Source organism: Pararge aegeria, chromosome 19 (genome assembly GCF_905163445.1).
Source record: "Pararge aegeria chromosome 19, ilParAegt1.1, whole genome shotgun sequence".
NCBI classification, from domain to species: Eukaryota; Metazoa; Arthropoda; class Insecta; order Lepidoptera; family Nymphalidae; genus Pararge; species Pararge aegeria.
In genome coordinates, this window is record NC_053198.1 from 7,584,604 (window position 1) to 7,607,549 (window position 22,946).

At 37.6% G+C, this 22,946-nt stretch overlaps 1 protein-coding gene across 2 annotated transcripts in view; it reads left to right on the top strand.

Moving 5' to 3' along the window:
- LOC120632089 (serine/threonine-protein phosphatase 2A 56 kDa regulatory subunit gamma isoform-like) overlaps positions 1–22,946 on the top strand; it is a 73,657-nt gene that overhangs the window by 35,781 nt on the left and 14,930 nt on the right. For both annotated transcript variants that reach the window (XM_039901878.1, XM_039901877.1), the window contains exons 3-4: positions 11,672–11,871; positions 14,433–14,636. In XM_039901878.1, coding sequence (XP_039757812.1) covers positions 11,672–11,871; positions 14,433–14,636 — 404 coding nt within the window. The remainder of the gene's footprint in view (positions 1–11,671; positions 11,872–14,432; positions 14,637–22,946) is intronic.

Consider the following 22,946-nt stretch of genomic DNA (forward strand, 5'->3'; position numbering starts at 1 on the left):
CCGATTTGGTTTTTGTTTTTTTTTGTTTCAACCATGAATTAGTCGGGAATTTTCTCAGCTGTTTGTGGCTTCTTTCACAAAATGGAGGATTACAAATCAATCAAATTTTCAATATGGGTATGAAATTAAATGGATGTATCACTCGTCTCGTGATAACTTATTATGGAAATGACTACGCAAAACAACAGAACCATAAGAACTTACAAAAGTTGAAGAACGTTCTACAAAAGAAAAGTTGTTCTATAACTTCTCAGGAAGGTCCACCCAATTAATAGCTATTTATGCAACTGTTCGTAATAAGCGTCATTTTTAACTTAAGTTCTATTCTTCTCGGCAAGCCTCGTACCAAAACAGAACAGCACGAGATTGAAAATGACTAATGACGAACAGAATAAAGATGTTATCTACGACTAGCAGGGCTATTCTGTATCTCAGTTGACAACAAATTTAGCTAGCCACTGTGGGAACTTGCCATCGAGTTAAAATGAACTCAGTTGAAAACTTAGGTTCAAAATAAATTACTAAGAAAAAATATAAATGTGTAAGTAACTCACAAATTTAGAACCTCTTTGAAACTTCTTTCGAAAATAATCTTAAAACAAATATACAACTGAATATTAATAATCTTTCTTCCAATCAATTTGTTAATAATTCGCTTACAGCCGAAAATAGCAAACATATTGGAGAACTGGAATTTAAGCAACGAAAAATCCGTTATCCATAAAAGTTAGCTGTTACATTGTCGCGACTGTGAACTTGCCAAAATGCAACCGAATGACTGTTTTGAATTGAGTTGATTGAATTGTTACGTGAATTGAGGCATGGCATGGTCCAAACCCAGCTATGAAGTCTGGAAATTAATCACCGTATACAATAAAAATTAAGCTTATTTCGCGAAGAGCAGGAGAAGATCTTTCAACTTCACACTAAAAAGTTCTACGGCAATGTAGTCTCTAAGCACGTTTTGCTCCGACGCGATGCCGGAGCATCCTCAAGAGATGTTGACTTAAAAATGAATAACTGTTAAGTGAAAAATTCATCATCATTATCAGCATTTCTCAAAGGGCTTGAATTTCCACAATGCTTTATGGTTATACTACATATTATAATAGGCAATTACTGCTATCGGTGACCTAGAAGGAGGTTTTTGTAAGGAGTGGTCACATAGATTTGCAGACAAACACTATGATGTTACCCGTATTGCGGCAAACCGGCCGGTTTAAGCAGCTATCACCATCGCAATATTCTGTTGAAACAAACCGCGCGGACAACCACATGTGAACCGCAGCTCTTCAAGCGATAGAAGCGTTTATCGCAATGGGGGCACCCGCACTGTAGGTATGTAGGTAAACTAAACTGAAATTCTGTAAAATATAATGTTAGTGCCCGGTAGGACTCGAATAAGTAATTATAAATAACTTTTAATGTTATTCGTTAAAGCCCAACCAATGCAATGGAGTAGCTAGGTGGGTCTATAGTCTAAAACCCTCTTTCCTATGAGAGGCTGAGGGTGAGCCAGACTAGCAGCTAACAAGTATAGACGCGTGCAAACATTAGACTACCCATTCAAAGAAGTACCTACTGTAGAGTTTAAATGCAATTACATCACAATTTGCTGCGTAAGGTTAACTGTATTCAAATGATAGTAATTCGTAGGGTGGCTTTGGCACACGCGTAGATGTAAAGCAGTTTTTACATGACGCATCATCAAGTTCGCAATATTTACCTACATTTATTTCTGTTCTTGCATATTTTTATTTCATGTCAAGTAAGCATTCTTGCATTGTTGTGTTCAGGTCTAAAGTGTTCCTTGTGTGCCCTGCTTTGTGTTGCCTTGTTTAAAGGCGTAGCGGTTTTCTATTTACCATTAGGCATGAGGTGGGCCATATGCTTGGTCCGTCAACTATCGTTATACAAAAACAAAAAAAAAAAACTCTGCAGCACGAAAAGGAGCAAATAATCATTTAATTTCAATTTAATTATGCGGCCGTCTTTACCTATTTTTTTGATACAAATGTCAGATAATTCAAGTAAAATAAATACTGTATGCTTTAGGTGTGTAGGGTCCTTTATATCAACGATTTTCCTAAAGGGCATTTTAAATATGAGTCAGGACTTTTCAGGCCTAAAGGGATCGATGGTTTGAGTAAAGGGGAAGTGAATGCGTCTGCCGCAGGAATGCTCCCCTCTGATAGATTTCCCCGTAGATAAGCCCAAACAAAGACCGTAATATCCCGTCCAGACGGCCAAGCGAGACTGCATCGTACTCACAACCATAGTGCCAACTGTGAGAATTTCTACCTACGTTTACCTATTCGATCGCTTGAAAGTTAACTAGAAAGTTGACTTTTTATCTATTCGATATAATTTGTAAGATAAAAGCGCCATCTAGGGACCAGATATGGCACCCTTCGACGCCATAGCAAATCATAGTTATTATCTTTTACGCGATCGAATACCTACCTAGATGAAAAATCTCGCACTCAGCTCACTGGTAAGGAAGACGTCATGCATGAAGTTTTTTATATAGAAAATTTAATAAAATACACGGTCTTTTTAACTAGTATTTTCAATGTCAGCGTTTTGTTCATGTATTTATTTATTTTACTAAGAAATATTAACAGCTTGTTGACGGAACATACTGTGAGAGGAAATGTTACATATTATGTTTCTTGTGACAGTCCACTTAAAGGTTGTATATAATCGTATTTTATATAATTATATAAAATACGATTATATACTGTGCTTCAATTCAGTATGATACTTTACATCGCAGATTTACCATCATCATCATTATTATCCTTAGCTCACTATCGTCTCACTGGGCATTGACATACCTCTCACACGGGAGAGAGGAATTTAGAACTTCGATCCTAGAAATTACTCTCTCACATGAGGGACCCCAAAGCCCTTGTGATCCGTAATGTGAGAAAGTAATTCGTAGGATTGAGTATTTTATAACAATTGATGAAGAACAAGCTTCCAGCCCCACTTTCATCTCTCACAAGATAGAAAATATAAAAAATTTAAAAAAATCGTGTGTGTAGTTATGTACATGCGTTAGAAGTTATACTTCTTTGGCGTAACAAGATTAAAATCTTTTCAAAAATTTATCTTTCACCTTATTCTACGTTTGTAGAAAAAACGACATTAACAATAGAAAAAAGGTATTGTTTGTATTATTAAAAGTCAACTGTCCAAACCTTTTTTACAAAAACTAATATGTTGACTATAGCTTACTTCATGGTGTCGGTTTTTTGTGACGGTGTGCGCGCGCATTTTAAAAATTTACTCTCACGATTAAAAATGAATACAAAATTATAAAATGCTCATTTTGGAAAAGAGTGAGTTTCTTGCAGGCTTCTTCTCGTCAGAGTCTGCGCCTTTCGAATTGATGGTAGACACTACAAATGGACAGACTTGACGTTTCGTAAAGCTTATAGAGTACCTAAGCCTACTTTTTTTTTCATGAAACATCTTCACGGCCTCTCCCAACGGGTGGGTTAGCACACAATCACCGTTTAGGGCATACTCTCCCGACGGAAGGTTTTGCCCATAATCACCAAGGGTTGGTGATCCCAGTAGAGTAGGCAGTGGTAGCACAGAGGTCGCTGCTTCAAGTTGTTTGTTATTTGGTTAGCATGAACATGCTAAACACTAGACAAACGTGTCAGTCTGCAATAGGAGATTTATATAAAGGACGTTTTAAGTATGAGTCAGGACACTTTAAGCCTACAGGCGATCGATGGTTTAATCAAGGGGGGAGTGAATGCGTCTGCCGCAGGAATGCTCCCCTCTGATAGCTTCCGCGTAGATACACCCAAACAAAACTTTGTACCGCAACGATTCTTGGAAAAAATTCCACTGCGTGGGGTATGATAATGTATTGCACCAGTTCGATATTGTTACTAAGGGAAAGCTTGGAATTCCATGGCTGTTTTGGGGTTAACCTTGCTATAAGATATTTTTGGATGATTGGAAATAATGATAAGTACAACACAATTATGTACAGTATTTACAAGATTGCTAGGAAGCTGGAACTTTTGGAAGACAAATAATTTAATAATTGTAAAAATGCTGATGGTGGAAAAGAGCAACAGCTGAGTTTTTTTTCGGCTTTTTCTCATTAGAATTCCTTCCTTTAGAGTTATTACATTATATTTCATCATATCAACCCATTACCGGCCCACTACAGGGCACGGGTCTCTTTCCAAAATGAGAAGGGGTTAAGGCCGTAGTCCATCACGCTAGCCCAGTGCGGATTGGTGCACTTATACAAAGTTCTTAGCTAGGTATACATGACGGGTTGTCCTGACCCTTTGATTGTTTGCCCTACTGACAAATATCTCTAGGCAATGTACTGTAGAAATATAACATATATATATATATATTTCTTAACGGTAATATATATTATATATATATATATATATATATATATATATATATATTACCGTTAAGAACGATCATGCGTTGCAGCATTTGTATGTTTGTTTGTTTGGATTATTGCACACAAATAATAGAAAAGATACAAAAAGGAAAAGAAAACAACACATACTTGTAACTTAAAAACTAGTTATTTAGACGTACAAAAGCGAACTCTCCCAAGGTTGTCTACCTTTAGTTTTTCGGTTTATAGGAATTATTGAGGAAAGAGTAAAGTTGATGTTTTGGATAAAGTTGAAACACCTAGGCGTTATTTGAATCAGCTGATAGGACATTCGGTGTTTGACATATTAAGCGTAACACAGGTTGCATAGAATGTGAGGCGTTCGGGGGAGGACGTGGCCTGAAGTGGGGTGGTGGCTGCGCGCGCAGCGGGTGGTGCGGGTTGTCGGCAAAGCCTCGGCGCGCGGCAGTCCGACCGCCCCCGCAGCTCGCCCCGGTCCCGGCGCCGCCGGCTCCCGCTCGGATGCCGCTGCCGGCCGCCGCCTGCGATGGTCCACGCCGGGCCGGCCGCGCGCGCGCCCTTACGCGCTATGTTCACCGCCGCTGAGACGAAGCCGCGCCGCGCTGTCTCGCCACTCGGTATCCCCAAGTCGCCTTCATTCCACTCGGGTCTAGACCTCGTCGCCAACCAGGGCACCAAGCGCTCCGAGAGTGTATCTGACGTAGCGCGCGCGTTCCGGTTCGCGTTGTTCGGCATGGAGGGTCAGGGGCCGCAGCAGAAGGCGCCCTCGCCGCCGGACGCTCGCTCCCCGCCGCCGCCTCCTGTCAACACCGTCGCCGCCGTCGCCGTCTCACCAGAACGGCCGCCGGTCCTCAATGATAAAGAGAGCTTAATGGTTCAGCTGCCGCTTCTCAAAGGTTGGTCTTCGTGCAACCATCACCATATCTTGCCATTGAGGCATTTGTGCCCTACAATTACTTTTTGAATGACCTAAGTTTTACAACAATAGCAATGGTTGCGATCGAACTGATTTGTTTGCATTTTCAGTAACGTAGACGCTTGTCTCTGACTTTATCGACCATGTATGTTAGTGTGTGACTAAATGCCGCCTACGCCTAATCGACCTTGAATTGTGTCAAGCTAGCATACAACGTTTCTAAAGCTTTGTGCATATTTCGAACTTCAGAACGACAATAAATAGCGAAGCACGTGTTATAAAGCCGCAGTAATTACTTTGCCCCACCAGTTTACCCATAGTAGATAAAAGACAATAATTATGTACGATTTCCTCACTATCTGCCGTATTACATTTTCGATTAAGTAAAGGGAACCCGTGCTATGGCTTAATAAGGTCTGCAGGCATTATTATTATAAAGACGCAAGTTGTAACTCTAACAGTAACATATCGACCCATTATTCAGAAGGCGGCAGTTGCTCGACTCATAACGACATACAAGTAATATAGGTTATGGGAAGTGGAATGTGACGTCCTTTCGTCCTACATCTCGTTCGTACAAAGTATGTTTAATATACTCACGCATACAAAGCCTGGATTTAAATATTTTAAACAGGGATAAAGCTTTGTTCTTATGAGACATGTTAACAAGAATGTTAATATCCCAAATTAAGAGCATATATTAATATGTACCTACCCACCGTTTAGCGCTTACTGTTTGATCTGAGATCATATTATGTTTTGTCAACCGGATTAGACTCTAGTCCTATCGTCGTCCTAGCTATAACATTAAAATCTATTTATCAACCATCTTGGATGTGAATTGTTTGGACAAATATTTGGCACCGTAAAGTGTATTTCTAGTTTGCAAGCGTGCGGAAAATATTATATCTATTATTTCGCATAAGTTTATTTATGCTCAGATTATATTTCAGTGTTCTAGTAAGTTTTATCCAGTATTTACGTCGGCTTTAGTCCAGTACATTACAGTTAACCTTATATAGATCTGATATGGACGAAAATGGTTTAAATTCTTCCAGTCATTTAGTCGCGACTACCTATACTAAATCCAGTTTGGATTTCGTAGGTAACACTCATCATATTATTCCAGTAGGCACCAATGCATCGCCGGAATGCTATTGGGGTCATGTGAACCCACAGGTGTAGATTAGGTTAATAGAAATGCTGAAATCGCAGGAGTTATATTTATAAATAAACTAGTTGTTGACTGCGTTTTTCCTTTGCGTTTGTTACGGTTTTTTACTAATCTCGTGGGAACTATGAGTTTTCCTAGGATAAGAAGTAGCAAATGTTTCTCTTCATCCTTTCAACTTACTCTATGCCAAAAATCAAGTTGATGGGTCATTCATAGTTTGGGCGCGAAAGAAGGACAAACAAGCAAACACACTTTTGCATTTATTATATTAGGAAAGATGTAATGCTAGAAATGTCACATACAGCACACCAGCCGACGCGACGTAAGTAAGGTCTCCAACTCCACGTGTTCAACGCGACACCATTGCCGAAAGCATTTTGTAAAATGACAGATGTGACGCGTTACAATTTTTTTTTCTTTGATAATAATGCTATTTACTTCCTCCTTCTCCTTCCAACCTTGTGAAGGGTTTAAGCCGTTTCGGATTGGTTGGCTCCTCTCTTCTTTGAGAACATTATGGAGAACAATCAAGCATACAGGTTTCCTCACGATGTTTTCCTTCACCGTTGAAGCAAGTGATATCTTCATTGCTTAAAACGCACATAACTTAGAAAAGTTAGAGGTGCGTGTTGGGAATCGAGCTCGGCTCCCCGATAGTGAAGCCGCACTCCTAACCACCAGGCTATCACCGCTTCACCTCAAAACATAATTATCTAAGAGTTAGTGTGTGAAAACTCTCTTTTTTGTCTTGTTATGTTACTTATATTATTTAATTACTTTTGAGCTTGAGCTTCAAGAGTTATTATCTAAGAAGCTGCTAGTGGTGACGACAGATCAGAATACAGTTGTCACCACCCCTCCTCTTCCCGCGGATGTCTTACGATGCGACTAAGGAAATATAACGGATATCGAACAGCAGCGTCCTCTGTGCTAGGTATTAGGTACTACTGTCTACTGCAATTATCAAAAAAAAAAGCTATAGTGGTTGCACCAATTTCCGATTAATCGGTCCAAGAGGAGGGGGTTAAAATATCAATTTGACAGCCAATTGGCGCAGTGGGCAGCGACCCTGCTTTCTGAGCCAAGGCTGTGGGTTCGATTCCCACAACTGGACAATGTTTGTGTCATGAACATGAATAGTTTTCAGTGTCTGGATGTTTATCTATATATTATAAGTATTTACGTTTATTATTCATCAGTCATTTTAGTACCCATAACACAAGCTACGCTACTTTGGGGCTAGATGGCGATGTGTGTATTGTTGCAGTATATATATTTAGTAAAAAAAATAAAAATAAAATTTACCTACCAGTGGCGTCCGTAGACAGGGAACGTCCGTGCACAGGGAATGCAGATGATATAAAATGAAGAATATCTCCAGTAGGAACTACCCTTAAGTATTTATAATTCGTATTGGAGATTTTGTTAGTTTTATATCATCTGCACATTCTGTGCATACCCTCTGCACGCCACTGTTACCAACACAAACAAGGCAAGTTAAATGAAACCGTTTAAAAACCTACTCGTAGCTTAAATGATCACAACGCGCTATTTTTAGCTGTATGATATCTAAAAGTTTTGGAATCAGTCCAGTCGTTTCAAGTTTACCTGTTATGTGATGAACATACCTACTCGTAATACTTGATATCTTTTTATAACAATTACAGATATTGTGCATTATTTTCTATGGCGTGCTATAACGTTGTTTGCTTTAGTGGTTTACAATTGACGTGACGTGAGATAATATTTATGGATGTGATAAGTTTGATGCTATTATTACAATTGTGGATTTTATTCTTTCTTCGATATCTTATCCGAGCTATGTACGTAAAATATTACTAGTCAGCGTTTGTTTCGGATTTCCAATAAATGCTAAAAAATATTTGTTTTCCGGCTAAAAAAATAATCCTATTTCTTATGAATGCAAGCTATTTCAATACAAAATGTGTTTAAAATTCAAACCTTTATATTATCGACAATAAACAAAATGTTTACACTTCTCAAATATATAAGTAAGCAATGAAATAGCAGCTGAAGGAGAACCCTTGAGCCGCATACCCACCCTATTTATTTCTTCTTCAGCTTCACGACTCGCTAAACTATTGCACACGGTGTGTCTGGCACAGATAAGTTAATGTTAAATTCAAAATTTCAAAATTCAAAATTAATTTATTTCAAGTTGGCCTAATATAAGAACTTTTGAAACGTCAAGTATGTCTGTTTGTAGTGACTCTACCACCGGTTCGGCAAGAAAATCAACAGTTGCTCTTTTCCAACATCGTTTTACTATTTAACAACCTTTGGTTGTAAAGAAGAATGTTAATAAAGAAGACATTTACATCTGGCTTTGAGCTATCTGTCCGTTGCTACTTTGGCTTTGCGATTCGCTAAACTATGTCGGTGTCTCTGGCACAAAAAAGGTGCAGGTAATTACAGAAGATTAACTTTGTCGACAGTCGGTAGTGAAATAGCCGCTATAACTGCATAACACGCGCTGCATCTCCAACGCTGTATTAGCCTACATTTCGATAGTGCGCGCCAGTTAAATCAGCTGTAATACGGACATACTGAACAGTAAATATTAAGGGCCGTCACGCGCAAAACGCTGCTGACACTATTTAACAAAATGCGCTGGTTTCGCAGGAAAGTATTGACAGGACATTTATATTACAAATAATTAAGTCTAGCCATAAACGAACTATTGAGTTTATTATTTTTTATACGGAGTCGGTTTCACAAATATTATTGATATGCGTTTCTAAAAGGTTTATTTGCAGTGAACAGTAGCGTTAATAGGAAATAACAACAGTAATATCTATAGATTATCGTTTCAATGCACAAATCCATAAATAAATGAAATAACTAAGAGCATTTAGATAAACAAGAATGAATCTGGAGGTTTTTTTATAGTGAATCCTTAGATAGAATAGCTAAACTACTTGTTACATTGAATATGATTATTATGTCGTGGTTACCTTTTTCAACGATCCTACAAAACAATATCTTTATAAAATTATGTCTGTATGTCAGTGGCCTACATAGAGGGTATGGACAGGGTACGCAGATGAGATAAAATAAAGAAAATCTGCAATACGAGTTATAAATATTTGAGGATAGGCTTTTTATAAGTCTTACAATGTCTATCCTTAAGTTTTTTATAACTCTTACTGGAGGTTTTCTTTATTTTATACCACCTGTATCCCCTGTTCATACCATCTATGTACGCCACTGCTGTATGTGCATTCAAAATAAAAGCCTGTTATTAAGCTCAAATATGTTTTTTGAACGATTGTGAACACAAGAACACACTTTTAAGAAAATGTCTATTTGTTCGCGCCAAAATTTGCAAAAAAATATCATCTTTACTTCTTGCCGCGAGACTGACTAAGCAATTGCGACGGTACTTTTAGAGTTGGTAAAGTGGTAGAGTCTTTGGGTACTTCGTAGGATAAATACTCTCTAATAAGTGAACCTATTTTAATCGAGGGAAACAGACGGTTTTTAAATAATACAGATAGTTAGAAAGGAAACTTGTGTTTTACAAACCTGTTAAAAGAGCGCATTAGTTTAAATAACGAAGTTACCACAAGGTCTGCAATTATTAGCATTTAAGGGCCAGCCTATTTATACGATTGATGACAACGAGTAGTCGTTGTCGTCAAATGGTAGCCACCATTTAATACAGGAAGTCGATTGTTATGAAATTATAGCGACATTGTGAATGTCTCAATGCTCTCGGTTTGGCTGAAAATATTCCTATTGGCTAAATCTAAAAATTCTAGCGAAAGTCCCTGCTCTAAAATTAACCAATGTTATAAATGACGCTTATCGCAGTGTGATAACCACAATTTTGCAATATAAGTTATAACACTAATTTATATTACAATTGCGATAGTGTCAGCACACTATATGTTACTTTGTCCCTGAAGCAGCAACGGTTTTACTTGTTTTCTGCTATAGAACCATACATAGCTAATAAATTGAAGAGGGGTACTTATTTCCCGGGGAAACAACAACACTACCTGGATAGAGTCACAGGTATTAATATAAATATATGCTTTTGGGGTTTTATTATTTGATTTGCATCGAACGAATTTATTATAGCAAATATTTTTTTATGCATCAAAATTTCCACAATAAATGATGCCCGTTTGAACATCTGTTGGTACAAGACAAAGCTATGCCTATGCTTTTACGCATTTTGCTTCAAAGTCAGGCCCTTAATGTAAGTGTAAGTGCTTATGCAAATATAATAACAGTTGACACGGAATCAACAAAACCATCAGATAATACCATGACACGCTTTGTAACTAGTTAAAGAACGTATAATATTTGCAGAAAATTAGACGCGAATTCGATCGCGGTGCGATTCGGTTCAACGAACTTTTTTGATTTTACTTCAACGATCAACAAGGTACACTAAAAATATAAGCTTTTATAAGGTTTCATCTAGTATGGTGGCGGACTGATGACATCAAACGAGTCAAACAAGCAAGCAGCAAAAGACTGTGGTACTCGAAAATCCCTACAAAACATATGTTCGTTCCAGTAGTGGACGTCCATTGGTTGACATGATGATGATTATGATTAAGTTTCACAGACAGAGATCGATAGATAGGTTATTGTACGGGATTGTGATGCAAACAGGCGGTGACCATTTCATAGCTTTGGCTTAGTTAAAATGTTATAAAAACCTATGAAATGTGCATGCATGATTGATCGGTATGCCACCGTCCGTTTAATTACAATTTATTAAAGGTATCAAGCTGAAATTGCCAGAAATTTGGACTAACAGATTTCGCTGCAATCAAGTCAGTCTTAGCGTCGTATCGTGCAAATTTTTCGCAGCATTAGCCTTATAAGGACCATAGTTAACGTCAACATTTCGGAGCCATTAGTCATCGCACAGACATACCGCACCGCTCGAAGAGTTTCGTCTTTAGGCATTGATGAATCGCGAACGAGAAATGAATGCTGACATAAAATATAACTAGCTGACCCGTGCAACTTCGTCTGCACCAAATTATTTTCTAAAAATGAATCCTAGCTAGATCGATTTATTGCCCCCGAAATCTCCTGTATACTAAATTTCATGAAAATCGTTGGAGCCGATTCCGAGATGCCATTTATATATGATATAAGATAAGATATGAAATATTATTTTGTTACACAGATGCGCCGGCAGCTGAAAGAGAACAGTTATTCGTACAGAAGCTTCGACAATGCTGCTTGCTGTTCGACTTCGCGGACGAGCCGCTGTCGGACCTCAAATGGAAGGAGGTCAAGCGAGCAGCATTGCTCGAAATGGTGGAGTACGTGACCACTCAGCAGGAGGTTATCACCGATGCTATTTACCCAGAGGCCGTTAGTATGGTAAGTCAATACACTATCATCTTCATCAGTTTAATTAATCTTTCACTGCCGGGCCCAGGACTCCTCTCGAATAAAGATCGTCCTCTCGAGAAAAGAGGAATACTTTGGATTTAAAACAAAGTTAATTTTGGGTTCAGGGATTCAGTCTGCCTGTTTACCTGCAGGGCTTACCTTTAGAACTGAATTTGGGAGAATTATACAGGAGAGAGTATTTAGTAAGAAGTACCTAATCGAAGGTACTTTTTCAGATGGTAGATACAGGAATATGAAAGCAGCTTTCGATATAGCGCAGAAGACGGCAAAACGGAAATTATGCCCTAACATATGTTTATTAGTTAATACTCATGATGATTACCTATTGTAAATTGATAGCTTCAGTTCTTGTAATTATTGGTTAACAGGTCAATAAGCTAGATATTATAATCATCCTAAGCTCAACACTTTGTCGTTATGTTTAAGAACAGGGTTACCAGGTTTAAACAGTAAAGATATGTTGTACTGTATTGCCATCGCCGTATGCCTATCACATCGGCTAATGCCAGTTGCCACTAACCCTGTTAGAGAGAAGCTTAGCTTACTTGTGCATTTAAACATTGTGGGGCAGAGTAGAGGAATTTAGGTGAGGTGATATTTTGAGACGGCTTAACGGATTGAACTGAAATATGGCATAAAAATATTCAAATATTTTAGTACGTTTGAGTACCCGTCAAAACCCTGTAAAAATAGAAATTTTACGAAGTTTCGATTAGAACGTAGTAAAATGAACACAGGTAATTTTGTTGATCTATTGCAAGGTAATTTATCCATACTGGAGCATCTCCGTTCTGGGCATAAAGGTGTTTTATGCGAATGGAGTTCTAAATCCGGTATTGACGATTTCCTGCCATGAAACCAGTACCTCACAATTTTCGGCCCGACCTATATTAATAGAACTAAAAAATTAAAATTAAACATAAAAAAATTAAAAATTACATTACAAAATTAAACACACCGAATACTTATCGGTTAGGAAGTTACATGACGCTTTGTCAATGCTATTTGCACTTGTCATTGACGTGCATATCAGTTCATGTTTTTGTGTGTGTGCTATGTTTAAAAAAGTGTAATATGCATGTTGTTAGTGCTCTTAATAAATAAATAAATAACATCCTGTGCCTCATCCTAGCCGAACATGCTTACTAGTAAATATTATGAACGATATAGGCTATAGGATATCGCGCTTTTGTTCAGCGACAGGGTGTTACAGTAAAATGAATGCTCTTTACAGGTGTGACCTAAATTATTCGGTTTGATGAACAGATAGCTGGGATTCCTCGAAGCGCATATGCACTCTAAAATGACATTGGCTTTAACCTACATCCCTTTACTCGCGGAGTGTTTGCACTAACATTGAGACTAAAAATAAATAAGCAGACTCATTCAACATGCTTTGCATTTGAATGGAGCTTTTTCAGCTCATTAATGTACAAAGTATGCGGTCTTCATTTTTTGCTTCCGAATCTTTGGTATTATAATATGATGTTTTATTTATTGCTTAGGTGTGTTTCAACTCAAAATAATGTAACAGGTGTGGGGATAAAAGAAGATTCTGCTGTCTCTCAAGAATCAAGCGTTTCCTTTTTTTATATTAAAGTTACCAGTATTTATGTCTTTAAACGTTGCTTCGTTATAGAAGCGAAAACAAATATTGTTTTCTATATCGCCTGTGATTCAAACTTTTCTTGTGTATAGATTTCTGTTGTATACATAATAAAAAAGCACTAATGACTTGAAAAAAAACAATATTTTCATTAATTACTTAGCATTGTACGAATGGTTTAATTGTCTGTAAATCGTGTTATAACATTAAAATCAATCCATATAATTGTTAAAGGCACCCACGAGATAGAAATGCCTTGGGCGAGTACCATCGGATCCATCGAATATCTGTAAAAATTTTGTTCTTGTTAATAAACAACTTAAAATTTTCATTTCATTTTCAATGAGATTTCAAAGTTCATGATCACAAACATTCGTTAAGAAAAGCACGAAATTACTACGCACCTTTATACGCGGGGCTGTGTAGAAAGCGTTCTTAAGGTTGGGTAATATTGTATATGATTGTCATAGTGAAGAGATTCGTTGTTCATGACTGGAAGACATGTCAAGATTGTTTATATGACCAAGAAGAAAAACTAAACTATAGTACCACTTGGGTACCTGCCTCTTATCATCCTCATCATCCTATCGACCTATTACCGGCCCACTACAGGGCACGGGTGTCCTCCCACAACGAGAAGGGTCACCATAGTCCACCACGCTGGCCCGGTGCGGATGTGTGGACTCCTCACACCTTTGAGAACATTATGTAGAACTCTCAGTGATATTCTAATTACTTGAAACGCACATAACTTAGAAAAGTTAGAGATACGTGCTGAGATTTGAACTCTGCCCCCCGAAACTGAAGTCGAGCTCCTACCCATTAGGCTATCACCTCTTATAGTCGCCTGACTATAAGAAGAGGTGATACAAATGACAAATAAAAATGACCATTATATATTAATACCTTTTTCTTTTGACAGTTCGCGACCAACTTATTCCGAACACTACCGCCATCTTCAAACCCTAATGGTGCAGAATTTGATCCAGAGGAGGACGAACCAACGCTGGAGGCCGCCTGGCCACATCTCCAGCTGGTTTACGAGCTGTTCCTCAGGCTACTGGAATCACCGGAGTTTCAGCCCAACATTGCCAAGAAATATATCGATCAAAAATTCGTTTTGCAGGTTAGTTGACTGTTTAGTATGCTTCAAATTATACACGGCACAAGATGTATCTTGTTAGGAATTAAGTACACATTTTTGCATTTACTTGCCGATTGGCTCAGTGGGTTGCGACCCTGCTTTCTGAGTCCAAGGCTGTGTGGGTTCGATTCCCAAAACTGTGTCAGGATGTTTATCTGTATATTATAAGTATTTATGTATATTATTCCTAAAAATATTCATCAGTAATTTTTGTAAGTACCCATAACATAAGCTACGCTTACTTTGGGGCTAGATAGCGATGGCGATGTTTGTATTGTCGTGGTAGGTAAGTGTATTTATTTATTTAAGTTTGTTTAAGTGTCTGTGACATGTTAAGGTTAACTGTGACATGTTAACTTTCAAGATGGTAAATCCATACTTCCATATATTATTATCTGTCATTTATTTTTTGTCTTCCATATTATTATTACTATTTGACGATTTCCATATTATTATTAATGCTTGACGGTCGATTGGCGCAGTTTGCAGCGACCCTGCTTTCTGAATCCAAACCGTGGGTTCGATTCCCACTACTGCAAAATGTTTGTGTGATGAGCGTGAATATTTTTCAGTGTCTGGGTGTTTATATTCTAATTATTTATGTATATTATTCAAAAAATATTCATCAGTCATCTTAGTTCCCATAGCACAAGCTAAGCTTACTTTGGGGCTAGAAGGCGATGTGTGTATTGTCGTAGTATATTTATAGTATATTTTATTAAAAATTCGAAAGTGTGTCGGTTTGTTTGTGTGTTACCTGAACCAATGTTAAATGAAATTTGGCATTCGTGTGGCTTGCATCATGGATCATTTGGACATTTATATCATAGTGGCAGTGGCGTGCACAGAGTTTTTGACCAGGGTATGCATAAAGAAGGAAGATGCCATAAAATGGGAAAATCCTTCGCATTTATGAGTTATACAAACATTTTAGGGTAGCCAGTGCTTTTGTGCATGTATTAAGTGCACGCCACTGCATAGCGAGATTTAATTTAAAATTAACTTTGACATTAAATTTTCAATAATTTAGCACTTATGTAATTACGACTCGTTATTTATTGGCCATTTGATTTATTTTTTAAATTTTAAATAGATATTTTATTTTAACTATTTTGTTAATTAAATTAAGAAGTTGACTTTGTATTTTTGTACATCAACTTTATATCTTTAAGTATTTTGTGCAAGTCTGCCTTAATTGAAGAATTAAATAACTTAACTTTCATCTCTAAAATCTTGCTCATTAACATAGTTTTATTATATCCTAGTCGGCCATATGATACATTTTATCCCGCGAAAGTAAAGGGTTCCAGCGATATTTTTAAAAATCCAAAATAATTGCGGACGGAGTCTCGCGCAAGAGCCAGTACATAATTATATATTAATGATGATAAACATTTAGAAGTAACAGAGGCAAACAAACAGTCCGTAAACATGTAATTATTTACACGGGCTGCTTGTTGTTGTTGTCTTTTGTAAAAAAGATACCACAAATTAATTATTAGAACTCTTGTTAGGCCTCATGTCTCTGCTATTGACAGCTAAGTGATGTAAGATTCTAGGCCAACAAGAGACGGGGACGCGGGGAAAGTTCATAATTTTCACAAAAAATATATTAGTTTTTCGATCGTCTGTTGATAAACATTCATGTTGTAAAAGCTCAGCTCGTATTTCGAAATATAGAAATATGGTGAGTAAATGCTGGACATATTTATATCGTAGCGCGCTTACATTTTATATCCGGCAAAGTATATAACAGGTAAATAATAAAACCCACACGGACTTCCCCTCCGTTGCTTTGCCAATAAAATCAATACTTGTACATTGTACTCGTGTTCTATAACCGACAAAGCATCAAGCAACGCGCCTGGTAGTTGACATAGTTATTCTAGCTCACGTCATATACGGAGTTATAGAATTTTGTGGGGTTAAACATTGTAATTTAACCAAGTAGGATGTTTCATGGAACATTTAACATTCATCATCATCATTGTCATCATCATCACATCAACCTGCATGCACAGCACAGGTCTCCTTCCACAATGAGAAGGAGTGAAGGCCGTAGTCCATCACGCTTGCCCAGTGCGGATTGTAGGACTCCACACACCTTTGAGAACATTATGTAGAACTCTTAGGCATTTAGGTTTCCTCACGATGTTTTACTTCACCGTTGAAGCAAGTGATATTTTAATTACTTAAAACGCGATTCGAACTCGGCCCCCCTCGCTGAGCTCCTACCTAATGTGCCATCACCGCTTCGCGATTTAACATTATTCGAACATAATTTTTTGTTGCTGATCTCAAAAATATAAAAATCTAACTCTATAATCTAATCTAACTCGAAATTAGAGTCCTATACCTACTTGAAGTTAACCATCAAACCAAAATGAGTTTGCGTTACTTATTGCTTAAACCGAACGACTGGTGATGAAAATGTTTTGCTGACCCGATGGTATCATACTTTGGCGAACAGGGAAGCATTTAGCACCTCCCCTATGAGTAGAGCGGTCGCGTTCCTTTTTACCAACAAAGGAACGTCAGGAAGTTAGTAGCGGACGTCTGTTCAAACGTCACGCCCGTCCGCCCTTGACCGCTGCGTGAATAGTAGAACGCGAGCGCCATTTTATTATTTTTCGATTTATATATCGACTACGTAGCTACCTTCCTGGGCAATATTGCAAGCAGAATATCATAACACGTAATGAAGAATCGTATTTCCATTTGACATCAGTTTCCCATTTATTCTTAAACATTTAAAACATGCATCATCACATCAACCGATAGACGCCCACTGCTGGACATAGGTCTTTTGTAGGGAGTTCCAAGTTCCACGGTTCTAAGCCGCTTGGATCCAGCGGCTACCTGCGACGCGCTTAATGTCGTCTGTCCACCCCGTTGGGGGCCGACCAACGCTGCGCTTACCAGTTCGGGGCTGCCATTCCAGCACTATTCCATTTAAAACAGAAGTAAAATAATAACCCTCAACTGCTAAAAGGTTTGAAATGAGTAACCGTTTGTTCGGGAAACCATTCTTAAGTGGAGTGGTTTTTGATGCTTCAATATTAATCGTGTAAAAACAAGAAAAATAAGAAAGCTTACCTTTCAATGTTTTAATTCGAATCGAGTTGGTGTCGAGTCGATGTGATGAGCGAAGGCCCATACCTACCTTGTTTACGCCAATTGTTGCTGGGTCTTCAACGAGTTCTGTCTTTGTATCCGATTCTTTGCAATGGCGGAAGCTACTTTGACAGCGCTTTCACTTGTCAGTGGTGAACTTTTCATTAAATAATTTGTACAATTTTTTACCGACGGCCGATTGGCGCAGATGGCAGCGACCCCGCTTTCTGAGTCCAAGGCCGTGGGTTCGATACCCACATCTGGAAAATGTCTGTGTGATGAACACGAATGTTTTTCAGTGTCTGGTTGTTTCTATGTATATTATAAGTTTTTATGTATTTTACTCATAAAAATATTCATCAGTCATCTTAGTACCCATAAAACAAGCTACGCTTACTTTGGGGCTAGATGGCAACGTGTGTTGTCGTAGTATATTTATTTATTATTTACCTTTATTTATACAGAACCTATTGCGCTAAAACTTTTACGTTAAGTGGAATGTGGAGTATTATACACTGGAGACTATGTAATGTATTATAATGTTTCGGGAAAACAGAAAATCTGCTTTGACGACGTCGCGAGCATATACTGAAAAACAATAAAATTCAACATCATCAGAGTACGGATTTCTTCGGGATTGAGGCCGTAGTCCACCACGCTGGCCATGTTTGGATTGGTAGCATTCCCACGGCCTTGAGACCATTATGAAGAACACTGAGGCATGCAGGATTCCTCGCAATTTTTTCCTTGAGCGTTTACAACGCACATTACCCGAAAACTTAGAGGTGCGTTCCTGAGATATAGAACTCTGTCAACACGAAAGAGAGGCCGAACCACAAGGTTATCACGGCTCAAATTCAACATGTCAAGCAGTATCTTTTTAAATAGTATACATACTCGGTCTGTAAACATAGAGTCATGGAATGCTAAATAACATTTATTATCATAATATAATTAGAATAAGTTACATGTAACCTTATTTATTTGGAAAAAAATTAGACTGTTATTGGCGTGATGCCAAGATTTGGTGGACGCCAATTGCCAAGATAAGATTGTGTTGTTCCATATTTCAAAATATTCTAGCTGCTTTTTTCGACTTGTTCGGAATAATAATTCCTTTTTTTTTTTATTATAAAAGCACTATCTATCTACCCTAACATGTTCATGTAACTTGTTTGGAGGAGGATTTTTTCATTTTAAATTATACTTCAGCTGATGCTGTTGATGAATGGACGCGCCAAGCAGGTGGCTCAAATTGTCCATCGTCGAACGAACTTCTATGATCATAGCAACACTTCGCAGGGCATGCAAGGAACACAGTCCTGCATAGTGCCGCCTTGAGTCCATAAGCCTGAGGCACAGGTGTTAAGCCTAATGTGGAGTGGCTTTCTGCACATCAGGCTCAGGTGGTGGTTGGCATCCATATGATGATGATGTTTTATCGACAGCACGTTTCAAATGATGATATAAACGTGAAAAACATTTCCTAACTATTGGGGGGTTCAGTGGCGTGCATAGAGGGTATTCACAGGGTACGCAGATGATACAAAATGAAGATTTTTTTTTTTTATTTATTATTTATTTATTTATATTCTTATTCTATTAAAATGTCCAGTGCAAGTTATAAATACTCAAGGGTAAGGGCTTTTTATAACTCTTACAATGCCTATCCTTAGTTTTTTTTATAACTGGTACTGGAGATTTTCTTCTTTTTATGTCATCTGTATACCCTGTGCATACCCTCTACGCACGCCACTGCTGATGTGCCCATAATCAGGTACACACTCGTCAGGCGCGTACACAGCATTGCCACAATGCTGCTAAGCGGAATAAGTAAGCAACATGATAGTATTTCCCCGGACAAGCTCAGTCACAAAAAGCTGATCTATACTAATAATTAATGGACGTAGTGACCTGTGCCTCTGTTATTAAAAACTGAAGATGTTATTAATTACTACTGTACTATAAAACTAAATGGCAAAATACAACAATAAAATGTAAAATTAAAGCCCATATTAAAACGTAGCTGCTAAAGATTTTTAAAAAACTAGCCGTGTTTACTGAAAGGTATTATTATCTTGAAAGGTATTACTATAGATAAATTATATTTCCTGCTCCGATTGCCAGTTATTATTATGAATAATATTTGTATTATCTCAGTTTAACTAGCACTACAAAGCAAGTCAAATAAGCGTAGTTTTTAGGAGACGCGATATTTTATACAAAAATCATGGGTCGATGGGTTTATTACCTACTAGCTACGTGCCGCGGTTTTACCCGCGGTGAAAAAATCGTTAGGTTGCTTTGTTGGGTTAGTGGAGGATAATGGATATATGATAAAAAAAACGAATATTCAAAATCATCAAATTTGATGTTTTTCCAGGACTAGAAATAAAGTCATCATCAGTAAGATATATGTTAATTTCCGTCATATTAACTAACTTTAGCCAAAAGCCGTCAATTGGTTGAGTAGGGCGTAAAAAAAGCACAAACAAACACAATTTCAGCATTTATTATATTAGTATGGATTCAATTTTTTCACTGAATTGGAACAGAGTGCTTTTGTGTGTCCTGAAAATAAGTACCTATTTGTTAGCTAAACGACGATATATGAACATAAAATATTGTCTGGCTGCTATGAATAAACTGCACAGAACAATTTTTTGTTACGTAGTTCCATGCATCACTGTCACAAAACTTGACACATGTCGCATATCATATCAATGCATATTTAGATCGGTTGCTTCCGTACTTTGTTTGTATTTGTGACATATGCGATCATCCTCATCCTATAAATGCCCAATGCCAGGCTCAGGGTTAGGTACTGTATTTTATATGATTTAGAGCTTAGAACCTCCACTATGCTTCAATGCGGTGGCTTTAACTATTTTTGATTGGTTAATTGAAGTCTTAATTGCACTCACAAAATATAAGATACGATAAAAGAGACAGACGAAACTAAAACTAGATATTAAGGCGTGCAATGGCGGTCTTATCGCTTAAGCGATCTCTCCCAGACAACCTTTTGTGAGAAGACAAACGAAGTAACCGGGCTGATGTTACAACAAATATACAAAATATCCTTAGGTTGCAATAAATTCTATTACTACACATATAAGTGGTTGTTTATTTTTATGTGAAGCAAAAAATAATTGTAAAACGACAGACAGACGGTTAAGTATCATGATTGTCAAGCTATTACTGGCTCACTATAAGGGGGTCACTCGGGTCTCCTGTGAGAATGAGAATGGTTCAGGCCGTACTCTACCGCTCTGGCCGAGTGCGGCCTTTTCCTTTACCGTTAAGTAAAGTGATATTTAACACTTAAATGATGAATGAAAAAATGAAATCCATACTAATATTATAAATGCTAAATAATTAAAAATGATAAAAGTTTTTTTATACTTTTTTAATGCCCTACCCAAAACCAAGTGACGGTTTTTGGCTAGGATTTCGTTAATAGAACGGACAGTTACATAGGCTATATCTCACTACCATGTACACATTTTTCATGGAATGCACGCATCAAAAGTGCACGCAACTCCTAAAAGTTCGACATTCATGCCGGGGATCGATCTCGGTCCCCCCGAAATTGAGACTGAAGTATTAACCACTAGGCTATCACTGCATTGTTTGTAGATATAGGAGTACCTATTAATGTAATGGAATTAAGTCACACACCCACAATGCGTCATTCATTAACGTGCAACCGCTAGTACCGTGAAATGTAGTACGTTGGAATACCATCAACCTGTGGAAATCATATTGGTAAATATAATACAGGTTTGTCTGTACAGTTAACATTACATCTGTAGAACCGCGCAGGTACTGCAGTTATAGTGCAATTATGTCAGTCATACATTAACGCTCAACCGTTTCAATCTAGGGGTACTAAGATAACTGATGAATAATTTTTATGAATAAAATACACAAATACTTATAATATCTAGATAAACACCCAGATACTGAAAAACATTCATGTTCATCACACAAATATTGTCCAGTTTTGGGAATCGAACCCACGGCCTTGTGCTCAGTAAGCAGGGTCACTGCCCACTGCGCCAATCGGCCGTCAAATTAATTGCTTTGAATTAATCTATGCAGTTTTGTCAACCTGCGCAGAAGACCGGCGCAAGATCTAAGAAAATCAATGCTTTTGCAGGACTCGTTATGTGGAACCTGAATGCACTGGCCGTATCCTTAGCTGAATAAAAAGATCGGCTAGTCTCATGGTTCTCTGGTAAAAACGCGTGTGCGACTTGCCTTTTCATAAAGCAACTGTTCAATGAAATCTTTAAAAAATATTGTGCTCGGCGAAGCTGGAACTACGACAATTTCCTAATTTCAGGGCGGCCACTGAAAAATACTAAGTCATCCCTAACATATTACATTTTAAATCAGAATTCGAACCCATGACCACGTTATTATCGATGTGAGGCACGCTAAAACGCAAAGACAATCTTGAATTTCGAATGTCTTTAAGACAAAACTTTTGTATACCTAGTTATTTATTGAGATTGTTTATTTACTACTTAATTGCTCTAGGTATCTAAAATTAATTTCTGTATAGGTCCTTTTTAGTACAATTAAGGTACAATCATTTGAGAGATATTTCATAATTTTTCCAACACTACATGTGCCATCCTTACGTTCACTAAATCCGACACGTATCTCTATACAAATGTATTTTGCATGTTTCGCTGAACGTTTCGGCGCAATGCTGGTAACGTTCCTGTAAAATCTGCCACATCTGTGGAGGCAAGATGGGTATAAAGAATAATAATAGAGTCGTAAAGTTTTCTTTGTTTGAACGCGCTAAACTCTTAATCTCTGGAACTACCGGGTTTGAACTCGACCTCATTTCTCTTTTACTGTGAAACTTTGACTTTACTCCAAAGACTTTGAATTCTTCCACAATTCTACAGCTACCATGAGGAATGTTTGTAAAATAATAAAACAGTAGTAAAGAATACATAATATGACGTTATCGTGAAGTCGTTTTCGAGTATTGTAACGCTGGAACGTCAAGAGTAAAATGGAACATAAAAATTGTTTTAAAGCTAATGCTACAGCTATTGACACAACGTTTGTAAAATAATAGTATATTGTGCAACAAGTGCGATAAGTTGTCGAGTGAGCAATCGAAAACGTCGCACGGGTTGCAAATATTATTTATTA